The sequence below is a fragment of the Plasmodium berghei genome (genome assembly GCF_900002375.2).
Source record: "Plasmodium berghei ANKA genome assembly, chromosome: 12".
Classification (NCBI taxonomy): domain Eukaryota; phylum Apicomplexa; class Aconoidasida; order Haemosporida; family Plasmodiidae; genus Plasmodium; species Plasmodium berghei.
Window position 1 is genome coordinate 386,997 of NC_036170.2, and position 13,455 is coordinate 400,451.

The 13,455-nt window shown below is 22.1% G+C and overlaps 5 protein-coding genes across 5 annotated transcripts; 2 read left to right on the forward strand and 3 right to left on the reverse strand.

Moving 5' to 3' along the window:
• Positions 1 to 145: 145 nt before the first annotated feature.
• Positions 146 to 3,329, forward strand: PBANKA_1210400 (RING zinc finger protein, putative; the record flags this gene model as incomplete). Its single annotated transcript, XM_034566157.1, has 9 exons — positions 146 to 1,336; positions 1,452 to 1,572; positions 1,738 to 1,798; positions 1,897 to 2,007; positions 2,152 to 2,213; positions 2,330 to 2,367; positions 2,457 to 2,540; positions 2,640 to 2,740; positions 2,831 to 3,329. 9 exons carry the CDS (start codon positions 146 to 148, stop codon positions 3,327 to 3,329), a joined length of 2,268 nt encoding a protein of 755 aa, XP_034422782.1.
• Positions 3,330 to 4,447: 1,118 nt separating this feature from the next.
• PBANKA_1210500 (conserved protein, unknown function) lies at positions 4,448 to 5,671 on the reverse strand (the record flags this gene model as incomplete). The annotated part of the gene is made up of 1 exon (XM_034566158.1): positions 4,448 to 5,671. The coding sequence occupies one exon, from the start codon at positions 5,669 to 5,671 to the stop codon at positions 4,448 to 4,450; it is 1,224 nt and encodes a 407-aa protein (XP_034422783.1).
• A 1,650-nt stretch (positions 5,672 to 7,321) lies between these two features.
• Positions 7,322 to 8,189, forward strand: PBANKA_1210600 (rhoptry associated adhesin, putative; the record flags this gene model as incomplete). Its single annotated transcript, XM_034566159.1, has 2 exons — positions 7,322 to 7,858; positions 7,956 to 8,189. 2 exons carry the CDS (start codon positions 7,322 to 7,324, stop codon positions 8,187 to 8,189), a joined length of 771 nt encoding a protein of 256 aa, XP_034422784.1.
• Positions 8,190 to 9,219: 1,030 nt separating this feature from the next.
• Positions 9,220 to 10,140, reverse strand: PBANKA_1210700 (cytochrome b-c1 complex subunit 7, putative; the record flags this gene model as incomplete). The annotated part of the gene is made up of 2 exons (XM_034566160.1): positions 9,220 to 9,590; positions 9,933 to 10,140. The coding sequence occupies 2 exons, from the start codon at positions 10,138 to 10,140 to the stop codon at positions 9,220 to 9,222; spliced, it is 579 nt and encodes a 192-aa protein (XP_034422785.1).
• A 1,806-nt stretch (positions 10,141 to 11,946) lies between these two features.
• PBANKA_1210800 (hypoxanthine-guanine phosphoribosyltransferase, putative) lies at positions 11,947 to 13,103 on the reverse strand (the record flags this gene model as incomplete). Its single annotated transcript, XM_034566161.1, has 3 exons — positions 11,947 to 12,531; positions 12,662 to 12,755; positions 13,087 to 13,103. The coding sequence occupies 3 exons, from the start codon at positions 13,101 to 13,103 to the stop codon at positions 11,947 to 11,949; spliced, it is 696 nt and encodes a 231-aa protein (XP_034422786.1).
• Between the last annotated feature and the right edge of the window lie 352 nt (positions 13,104 to 13,455).

Consider the following 13,455-nt stretch of genomic DNA (forward strand, 5'->3'; position numbering starts at 1 on the left):
TATCAAATTTTCACTCAGCAATTTATATGGTCAATTCGATAGAGACAAAAACAAGTCAAATACAATTTGCAATAAAGCCAGCACATTGATATTACCAATTAATAATCATAAAATATATAAAAATAACAAAAATAGTAGCGTATCAATGATTCACAATTTTGAAATTAGCAAACCCGGTAACAACTCAAACAACGACCCCTCGTATATAGAGAATAACATAACTGATAACTGGGAAAAAGACATAGAGGGATCAAATAAAAATAAAAGTAAAAAAACGGCGAATGAAAAAGGGAAAAATGCAAATAACAAAAAAGGAATAAGTTTAAATTATATAGTTAATTATAATAGATATGAACCCAAAATATCAATTTTAAAAAAAAGCATATGCATTTCCACAGCGAAAAATATAAAAAATAAACGAAATAATAACCAAACATCATCAAAGATTTCTAACAATAATAATAATAATAATAAAAAACAATATATAAATTGTAATTTTAGGTACTATGTGTTGGAAAAAAAATATTTAACAAATTCTTTAGATGGAGATAATATAGAATGGAAGCATATAGAAAAAGTGGATTACATTATTTATGACGATACAAATTTAGCTTGCCCGATTTGTCTTGAAAATAATATAATATCACCGAGGATAACAAAATGTAGACATGTTTTTTGTTTCCTATGTATTTTAAAATATTTTATAGATGAAGGAAAAAATCAAGCATGGAAAAAATGCCCTATATGTTTTGAAATAATTAATGAAAATGATTTAAGATGTGTTAAATTTCAATATGTTAAAAGATATGATATAAATGATAAGATAAGTATGTGTTTATTATTTACACACAATAAAAAAATTGATATAAAATGTGAAAAATTATATTTTAATAAAAATTTTAAAGTTACTAATAATAGTTTTATTAAAAATAAAAAAAATATGGATTTTAAAGATATTGTAAATTTAGATACAACAATTCAAAATTTGTATTCCTTTAGTCAAAATAATTCAGAAAAAATACTAAAATTAAATTTAAATTTAGGAGTACAATTTTGTAAAATTTATTACTTATATAATCCTCTTTCTCTATTCTTAAAAGATTTAAAAATTTTATATTTTATTCGTGAAAATAATAAAAATAAATTTTTTATATCCGATCAAGATATTATGCAAAAAGCTATAACCAATATCAAATTCAGGATAGCGAAATATATGAGTATACCAATTGAAAAATTGGATTCAAATATTTTATACATTGACGAAGGAACAGAATTGGACTTAGAAAATTTGGCTGATTCCTTTTACTTATACAATAATTTGGCACAAGAAGTTTACGTAATTCTCCTATTTTTATTTATCCATTGTATATCCAAATGCCTTTTTTACACATAATATATATATATATATATATATATATATATTCGTCTTGCATTTTTTTTTCACTTTTCAGGATAGTATAGAACAAATTAAAAAAGAGATGATAACTGATTCTATGGGAATGCCAACGAAAAAAGGTGTGTCTTCAGATCGAAGAGAGATTATTGATTCAGAAAAAAATAATAATGAAAATGGTTAAAATAAATAAGAAAATAAAGATATTTTTTCATTCTCATATAATATGTATATTAGAAATTATTATGTTCGATAATCTTTTATATTTTTAATTTTCAGAATCACTTGTTAATATATAATTCGTTAATTTTATAACATATTTTTTTTCATTTTGTTATTTGCAGAAATATATTTCTATCAAAGTATCGATGGGCAATGCATATTCCTCGATCCTTTCGTTTTAAAGTTTGTTTTAAAAAAAATAATATATCAGATACCCATACAAGTCTTTTTCTATATTCAAAAAATATTGTATAAAACAAATTACCCTTCCACTTTAATAGGTTAATTCTTTTTGAATATAATAATGACATAGATAAAATTCCCAAATTTTTGTATAATAAGCATATTACATATATTGAATCCTTTGAGCTAACTGAAAAAACTAAGAAAAAGTAAAATATATCACAATTCATGTTCATATAATAAATAAATCACTATATATGTATATATGCATTTAAATAAGTAGGCATCTTATATGCATGATTATTCGATTTTGTTTACTCATTGAAAATTATTTTTTTAAATCTCTATAATAGATACACGTTTTTATCATGCTTACCTCTTGGAATAAATGTTTCATTTGCCACATTAAACATTGGTAAAGTTATATTTCACTCGTTTAACTATATAATAATGCCGAATTTGTGCATGTATACCCACACATTATTCAGAATATGTATACACATATACTTATGTATTATTCATTTTGCTCAGATGATGTTATATCTAAACGAACCCAAACTCACTTTGCGGTATTTTTAGATCATTCATTTATTTTCATTTATTTTCATCATAGCTATTTTTTTCATCTTTTCTTTTGCCTTATTTTTACGAATTATAGAAGGAAATATCTGAGCGAAATAAAAAGAATTATAACATTTTAAGTAAAAAAAAGAAGGAGGAAAAATTATTTCAAGCCTTAGCGGTAATAAATCATAAACCATTTTGTGTTAATAACATATGAGAATATATTTTTCATTTGTATATAATGCATACATGTTTATAATATATTTTATATGCACAGAATGAGGAAATTGCTCGAAAGGAAAAACGTTACTGGGACCTTCCAACTAATACAATAAATATAAACATCCCCGAAACAATTGGAAGTTCTAATAAATTAAGGTATATATATCATTTATCTAAAATTCAATTTTTTGCTTTTATTTTAATATATATATATGTATGACCGATTTTCGTTGCATTTATTTTAAGGTTATCAAACCAAATAGAAGGAAATAAATATTCTCAAACAGAATTATATGAGGATGAAATATTAAAATATGAAGACCTCATACCATCAGAAGACTTATATAATATAAATTCAAATAGCTTAGATTATGATAAATATGAAAATAAATTTTTTGATGCAATGGAATTAAAAAAAAAAAAATTAAATAATAATTTTGGTGACAAAAAAAAGAAAAAGAAAAATGATATCGAAAATTATAAGAAAAGCAAATGTGAAAACAAAAACATTGCCAATAAATATGCTGCTTCTACAAAACAACAATCCTTAGATGACGATGATCAAGTTTATCAAATATCCAAAAGTTTTCTTGATGTTGCTAAATCTAATTGCAATACTAAAATTGATATTCATGAAAAAAAGGAAGATAACATATCTATTGGTAGTGGTACACTTAGTATTAATTTGATGGATTGTATTAAAATCAAAACAACTAAAAAAAAAAAAGCAGAAAATAAAAACTAAAAAATGAATATATTTCGTTATTTTAATAGTTAAAGTGCAACTTTGCATATCTAGGCTGCATTTATTTATATATTTTTTTGTTTTAGTATTAAAAATGTTTTCATTGCGTAATTACTTCCCTTTTATTTTATCTACTTACTTACATACATACATGTAATATTTCCATATACTGTCTTTTAGTATCGTGTTTTGTTTACATTTATCATATTAAATATATATGTGACACGCATGCTCTACTTAATATTTCTTTTTATTCTTAATACTCTACTATGTTTCGAATTACATTGTATTCTTTATTTTCCTTATTATGTGAAATATTTTTTTTTCTGTTTATTTTATTCTTAAGTACACACCATATATTCATCTTTATTATTACTAGATAATAGGAGATTGTATTTATTTTAAGCATAATATTTAATTGTTTTGAGTATTAATTTTTTTGTGTTAAAAACATGCATTATATACTTACTATCGTTTTTTCTTTTGTTTTTTCGATTTTTTGATTTTTAAGTACATTTGTCGATTTTTACTTTTTTATTTTAAAAAAAAAATTGAATAAAAACTAAGTATATAGCATATTGACTTTTATGAGATAACGTATGTCTAGTTTGGCATGTGCAGAATTTATTTGTTAATACATATAAATAAGGGGAAAAAAATTATCATTAATCTTTGCAGCATTTATTCAAAATCTATATATACTAGTAAAAGGTAAACCCTATTACATGTAATAATATTTTCTTTAGTATATTTTAAAATTAAAAACTTTAAAATAGGAATTATACTAAAAAATAAATATCGTTCATCAAGAGTTGATAATTATAAATGGAATATCCAAAAAAAACATTTACTTTCCGAATATAAATGCCAAGAAAGCGTATACAAAATTAATTAAAAAAAATGAAAATTTCATGATTTAGCGCAATTACAAAATAATAAAAATGGAATTTATTGAATTAAATTAAAAAATATATTTACACAATTTCATAAATTTGTAGAAAAATATGAAATGAATATATAGAAAAATTAAGTATATATGTGTATATTCATCGTATATATTTATAAACATAACCTTCCATAGAATAACATGTTACGTTTCATAAAACAAACGCATAAATTTAATTGGATTTTTCTTTATCTTTTAAGTATTTTTTTTCCAAAAATGCTTGTTTGGATGCTTCTAATTTATCCTTTAGTTGTATGTAAAACATTATGTTGTTATTGTCTACACCTTTAGAATATGATTTTTCTTCAATTATTTTTGAAAGTATAGCTATTTTATCATCAAGAAGTTTAATTTTTTCATCATTCGAAAATGAAGAATATAAAATATGAGCTCTTTGTTTATGTGGAATATCTCCCTGATTGTCATTAGAATGATTTTGTTCAAATTGATCTGCATCTTCTTCTAAAAAATCGAATGATTCTTCTAATAGTGTTTTATAAATATTGTTTGCCTTATAAACTTTATCATTGTTATTATTTTTATCTTTTACATCATATCCTAAATCTTTATATAAATCACTAGTGGATATATTTCGATTGAAAAGAGGATTTTCATCATCACAGTAATTATTATCACTACTATCCGTAGCATTAGTAGAATTATTATTATTACCAGTATCAGTTTGATATATTTTTTTTTTGAAATCTTCAGAATTTATATATAAACTTTTTTTTTGTAATTTGGCTAGCCAATATATATTTTTTTTTTTTATATTCGATTGCCTTCTAAAAAGAATAGATTGAGTAAGTTTTTTTTCTAATGATAAGCGATCTTTTAATATAGCTTTTCTTTTTTTATCTTCTAATATACGATTTCGGATTATTTCTCTTCTTTTTTTTTTATCTTCTTTAGTTTGCAATAATAATTTTAATTGTTTAATTCTTTCTTCATTAGTAATTTCACTTAGCTTATGTAAGTATTGAGCTCTATATATTTTTCTTAAATCTCTCATTTGTCTTTCCCACATATATAATTCACATTGATATGGAGTTATTCCATTATACATTTTATTGTACATTTGTTGGTATACACTTTCATTTGATAATAAAAATTCTAATCGTCTATCCAATACTTCTTTTCTTACATTGGGTGGTTTTATAATTTCTAATATTTTTTCATTATATCCAGCTTTTGCTCTTGGTATTATACGTGGCATTCCTAATTCACAAAATAATCTTTCTTTTTCTTTTAATCTTACTAATCTTTTTACAGGATTACTAAAAGGCCCTATTTTTCTTTGTGGCTTTTCTCTTAATTGTGCTCTTTTGAATTTTCCGAACACTCTCATAAAACGAGAGGCATATAATACCCTTTGAAAATTATTTGCATAACTCATTTTTTGTTATTTTTTAAATTTATTGTTTAAAAGTTGAAATTTTATTATATATGCATCTTGCTCCTATTGATTTGCGTTTTCTTTTACACCATGTAATCCATATATATATGCGTATATATAAATATTAAGAGAGTAGTAATATTTGAATTTCGTTTTTTTAGAATATATATATATATATGAAAAATATTTAGCTTTGGATTGAAATGCTTTACGAATTTCACGTTATTATATCATGTTTTTATGTATAGTTCTATAACATCCAAATAAAATAGCACATTTCAATAATTCAGGTAAATTATATTGCAAAGAAGATTAATATGCATAGCTATTTTTCTTTTTTTTTAATTATTTTATTTTCTACACTATGATGTATTTTTCCTGCGACATAAAATTTGACACCGTTGACCAAAAATTAATTTACCAATCCTGCTTACATTATATATATGAAATTTTCGAATAATCAAAAATTTTCATTTAATTCTATGTATCCATTTTTTTGTTTAGTAGTTGTGCTGCTGTTTATTTTTCGATCGCGTGCTCCATTTTATTGGATATATCTATACATACCTATATATTCGTTATAATAATAAATATGTAAATAAGCATATATATATATATTTGTGATTGCATATTATTGTATACATACATTTGTGCTTAAAAATATATATTTACATATATACACTATCATATGCATACAAAGAGACAAAATGCTAAACCACGAATAAATATCAAGCAAACGAAAAATTGTCAAACTTTACTATATATATTTACTTTGTTAATTTACATAAATAATAATTTATTTTTCATAATTTTTTGGGGGTACTTTATAGAAGAATGGTGGTAGTATATAAATTTATTACAATTGTTAACCTTTTTTTTCATGTTTTTCTGTTTTACATTGTTTTTATTAGGAAAATGCTTACTATTGTTTCATATATATGCTAAAAGTTTCATGCACCAACGTACAGCATTAAAAAAACACAAATTATGATAAAATAACTAATGAATAAAAAAATAAAAGAAATATAATATATTTATACTGCACACAAAATTATGACATATTAAACTGCACTATATCTCAAAATATTTTTATTTATTTTTATTTTTTTAAACATAAAAATTATTATGGTAGTTTAAAAGGAAATAACTTTTTTTTACATTTTATATTTTTAAGGTTGTCTAGTTAATGCATTTTTCAAAATATCAACTTAAAAATCTTTCGAACAAAATATGTCTCTCTGCTATTTTTCGTATATTTTTTTTCGCTCTCTATTTTTAATAATTAAATAAAAGAATATGCTTACATAAAAACAATTATTACGTTATGCTAATACACAGAAGACAATCATTGTTTTTTCATACATATAACATTGGTATTTATCGATATAAAAAATTTTAGTGTATCATAATTTTGAAATATATAGAATATTTCGATAGTGATAAAATTATTTATTTTATAATTTTACTATTCGGGAAAAAGTAAAACCGCACCACAAAGGAAGAATAATAAAATATATAAATAAAAGAACAACCAAACATATACAGACACAAATAATAAATATAAATAATATATATTATTTATATGCATTCCACCAAATATATATTTCTATACTCAATAAAATTAATTACACACATATATACTTTTAAACAATGAACAAGATATTTGTTTTTTTTGTTATTTGTTTTTTTAAAATATGGAGAGAAACTGCTGAATGTTCTAAATACCCCAAAAGAAAAAAACATGGAACTGGTATGAAAGAAAATTATTTAAAAGACGAGCATTTAAATAATTACAGCTTCATGATGGTTAAGCCAAATGACGAAAAGGTTATGAATGAGAACGCAAAGAATATCAATATGAATAACAATATGAATAACAATATGAATAATAATGTGAATAATAATAATAATGACAATAATAATAATAATGACAATAATAATAATAATGACAATAATAATAATAATGACAATAATAATAATAATGACAATAATAACAACGACAATAATAATCGTAATGATAACAATAATAACAATAATAATAATGAAGAAAAAAAAAACAATGTCCCACCCGAAAAAAAAATTAATAAAGAAAATTTATTAGAATATGGAACACATGACAAAAATGGGCATTTCATTCCTTCTTACAAAACATTAACAGATGAAATATTATCGACAAGCAATGCATTGGTATTTTTTTTACATTATACATTTATATGTGTTAAATTATTTCTTTATTCATTCATATTACATATTTATTATCATTATTTTTTTTTCTACATTACAGGAACGAGCTTCAAATTACCTAAAAATCACATGTTCTCATCTCATGAAAATTCTTGAATTTATTCCAGACTCTAAGATATCAACACAATATATAAAAGTTGATAATAAAAATGTCTACTTAAAAGATATTAATACTGAATGTCAGGATATTTTCTTTAGTTTAGAAAAATTAACTATGACCACAATTGTTCTTAATTCAAAAATCAATAAGTTGGTATATGTTCAGGATTCTTAAAAATCCTAAAAATATGGGCATAAATCGGAGAGCAAAGAAAGAAACGCAAACAAAAGGAAAAGATACAATGAAAAATCGAAGAAAATTGAATAGAAAAACAAATTAAATATTTTATATAGTTTTCAAAATTTTTCATGATACAGCATCCATCCATCTTATAAATCGTTTTTATGTTTGTAATCCTATAAAATAAATATATATATTATTTTGTAGGTATTATCATATTTGTTTTTTTTCATTTCATGTATGTGATATATATAAAAAATTAATACAGGTATTATGTATGCACGTGAACAATAAAGCTTTTTGAATAACTTTTTTTATTCATATTTTATTATAATTTATATTTATTTTTTGTGTATATTACCCTTATTTTTGTCTTTTTTTCGAAAAAGTAATATCATTTGTATTTGTTATTTTATCGTTTTTTGTCTTATATTTTGTGATTTAATAAATATTATTTATTTTTATATTTTTTACTTTTCATTCGTTTTTTTTGTGAAGGTTTTAAGTAAATATATAGCATTTGAAATTGCAATTTTAAAAAATGCGGAAATATGACCTTTAAAAAATATATACATATTGTGCATATAAATATGCATATATTTTCTGCATTCATGATTTTAAAAAATATGTGTATGTATTGGTTTAAACTTTTTATATTTACATTAAAAAAAAATTAATTTGTAAAAAAAATATATTTGAAAGAATAATAAAAAATTTCATACTTGAAGGGTTTTCTATAAATACATAGATATGCATAAGAATTAGCATATTCCCAAAGCATACTCACATAGTTATATGTCAATGAATATGCATGATGTTGGAAAACATTTACTAATGTGCCAATTTTTGTGTACATTTTCATATTTGAGCAATGTATTATTCCCATAAAATGTGATTTTACAAAAAAATAAAAAATTAATTAAAATTATGGAAATATTTAAACTGTAATATAAGCATTGTAAAAATAGTTAAATATATACAATAAGTTTTGATTTATGATAAACTGTACATATGCATGAGGGTTTTATTTTTTCTTTGAATGCGGTATAGCAGCTCCATAAAGATTTGGAATAGATACAAGAAAATGTAGACCTGGTTCCAAATCACCAAATCCTGTCGTTCCACCCGAATACAGTCTTCTATCATAGGGATGGTATCCCAATAATTCTTCTTCTTCTTGTAACTGAAATTTTGCTTCTTCAATATATGGAGCTAAATATGGTATATATGGGTCATAGTTTTGCTCTGATGGATGTAAGTATAATCTTAGGAAATTTATGTGTGTGCCTCTTAACATTCTTCTATACCTTTTTATTTTTATATCTTTTGGTAATAAAGATATGGCTCTTTCGATTACTGGATCTTTATCACTGTACATGTCATCGTACATTAAACCTAATTAAAGAAGCAAAAAATTATAAAATTATTAAATGCAAAATGACAATATTTGGATACGAGCGCCACAATTGAAGTACTAATATATAATAGACAATAATAATGGATATAAAAAAGTATAAAATAAGTTTATTTTACATATAACTAAATAATTAGTTCTCATTTTTATCGAAAAATTACAATTCATTTTATTTAGTATATCTTTGTTATGATAATGAATGTTTATTCTTTAAAAAGCAAACAAAAACATACGCAAAGGTCGGAGCATAAAATGATATTTTTCCTATGCATATATACATATATTGTAAGGGTACATTTATTTATCACATTTTTTTGTATTACCATGTTCTCTCAAAAATTTGGTCGTTGCACAATATTGCCATCTTTCAAATGGCCCTCGAATAAACTTAAAATAATAAGGGAAAATTGCATTTTTGAAAGCTTCAGTTAGTCTATTTGTTTTTCTCTTTGTTGGTTCATATTCTAATTTCTTAATATCTTTTGAGCCTGTTTTTATAATGTATTTACAAATTTCTTTATGTAATGACATTTTTTTATTAATACCTATATTTCATTTACTTTAATTCATTATATGGCATTTGCTATATTTCATATATACGCACATATATACATATACAGTTACAAAATATAGCAGTTACTAAAATTATCTTTAATGTTAATAATATCTTCTAATAGTTATAAATGAAGCATAGTAATATTTTTATAAATTATTATGTAATGTCAATTCAGCAAATAATTTATTTCCCCAATTATTTAAATCATGACTCATTTGTATATAATATGATCTAACTAAAATAATTAGTCAAAATAAATGTATAAAATAAACACATAAATAATATAAATAAGTATAGTATATATAAATGGAAAAATATTATGTATTGTGTAATATATACGTTACAAAAAAAATATTATATCAAAAAATTCACGAAATTGTGTTAGCATATATTATATTTAAAAAAAAAATAAAAAGTGGCAAATAAGAATGAAAGTATCAGCAGATTGTATAATCATATTATTATCATGTATTTATAGTACATAAATGTAAAAAAAAGAAAAAGATGAAACGTCAATAATTTTAAGTACTAACAAAAAATATTTAAAAGTTATACACAAATTAATCATAATATTTTTTAATGGAAAATCTTTGTTTTTTTCCTTTTCATTCCGCAATAAAATTTATGCAATAATTAAACGAACTGGCAATACTCTATATTTGTATGTTTTCATATGATATAACAACTTTTTTTAAATATTAACGAAAAATATGTAATAACTCACACAATTATATCAGTTTATATATTTTGTTTGAATTATTATTAATACCTTCAAATTATATCGCCTTTTTTTACACCTTTATTTTAATATGCTATATTTTTGGTTTATTCGAAAATATTTTTCTATTATTCATAAAACAACTATATTCTATTAAATATTAAACTTATTTTTTAAATAACAAAAATTTTAATGATAGAAATTGTAAAATATATTGATATTATCATCACACATTCTCATTATAACCTTTTTAAGATAATCATATTTTTGCATATACACACATGTGTGCATATACTTCTTAATTGCCTCATATATTAAGTTGGTGTTTCTTAGATGGTAAACGATATATTTTAAGAAAATGTAACTATTTTTGATTGAAAAAAAAACTTCAAAAAAATATGTTTATTTCTTTACTTTTTCATTACTATGATGATATTGTATTCAAAATGTTTTTCTATTTTGAATTATATTTTTTGTTAAAAATTTGTTGTGATCTTATGTATTGGCAACCTTTGAAATTAATTATAGAAATAATTTAGTAAAATAAATTTTTTAAGAATGGTTTTACTTTTATATACGTAGTAAATAAAAGTTTTATATGTATTTTTTGCGTATATTAACATACACACATATATATATATATCCATATATATATCCACATCTAATATAAATAGATATATACATGAAACGAATATATTTATAAAATAACACTTTAAAAAACAATCCAAATTGAATAAATACAACAATTTTGTTATATTCAAATAGTACAAAGCACAACTCCTCCACTTAATAAAATGAAACATGTTTCGGAATTGTGCAGTTATTAACTTCACACAATCATTAATTAATTCACACACTATTATATATATGTGTGTATAAATGGATGAAGCCATATATATAGGCAATAACTGCACATATATGCATTTATTTATTTTTTTTAATCTACACCTATATATGTAAATATACGCACAAAGCGCTTTAGAGTCATAACAAAGCGGAAAATATTATTAATATAGTTATTATCCTCATATTAAAATATTTTAATTAGTTTAAAAATATTTTTTTAAGAAGATGACTGCATGAATGTTTTTATCCCTTCTTCAGAAATTATGCAAACGTGGTTAAGGTCTCTAAAATTTTCATTATAATCTAAACCACAACCAACAAGAAAAAAATTAGGTACTGAAAACCCAGTAAAATCAGCTTTAAATCCATTCCATAATGGGGTTCTTTTAATATATAAAGCTGAAACTGCTATTGTTTTGGGTTCGAATTTTTTTAAATAATCACAAAATTTTGATAATGTGTTACCAGTATCAATTATATCCTCAACAATTAAAACATTTTTGCCTTTTAAACAAGATAAGTCTTCACTAACTATTTCCAACCTACCAGTTGATTGAGTATTACAATATGATTTTACACGTACATAATGTTCTCTATATGAATTAGTCGAAGCATCTGCAATATAATAATTATGTATTCTATCTAAATATTTCAACAAAGATGTAAAAAACGATCGTGATCCTTTTAATAAGCAAAGGAGATGGAATTCTTCACCATTATATGTTCTACTAATATCAAAAGCCATTCTTTCAACTCTACTTTTTATTAACCCATTTGGTATCAAAATTCTTTTAAGATAATTCTATATAGATAAAAAATATATATATATAAGTTGAAAGATTTAAAGCTACTATTGTAAAACAAAAAAAAATACATATGAAGATGCTTTTTATTTTTTTTATAAGACTGAATCACTTTTGTTTTGTCTTTACTTTATAATGATCGGGGGTTACAAAAGAATCAAATTCATATCCATCGTCATCTTTTATCATAACAGGCTCATAGCCAAGTTCTCCAGCTCCAGGACTATATATAAGAAGTACATATATATATATGAAATAATATATACTCTTTTATTAGTTATATACACAGTATATGCACGTTGTAATCATTATAAATAAGTAGTTAGCTTAAATCGGAAAGGCATGATGATTACATGAATTATAAAAGGGGCGTGCACAAATATATTAAAGTATTTATTGTAAATACATATATATATTATAAAAGCTTTTTCGGAACGCCTTTTTCACAAAATGGTGAAGTATGCATATTAAAAAAAGCTAACACATCGGGATATATAGAGAATGAATATAAACCATATATGAATATATATTTAAATTTTTAATTTATTTATTACTTGTTTGGAATTTTCATTTTGATATATATTTTTGTTTTTAGTAAGATTGAAAATGCTAATAAGCACTTTATATTAATACTTAAGTATATAATTTAAAATAAGCTTTATAGAAAATATAAAGTTTCTTGTAAAAAAATAATAATATTTAAAAAAAAATATATAATAAATAAATAAACATTTAATTATTTTTAATAATTTATTTAAAAATTTATTTACAATCAATGCATTATTCTATATTTATAAATTTTTTTTAGAGGGGTGTATTAATTTTTTCGGTATTTTTTATGAGAGAAAATAAACGCATGCGTTTAAAATGTGTTATAAAAGCGGTGTAATCCTTTAAAATAGTTAATAAAACTATAAATAAAT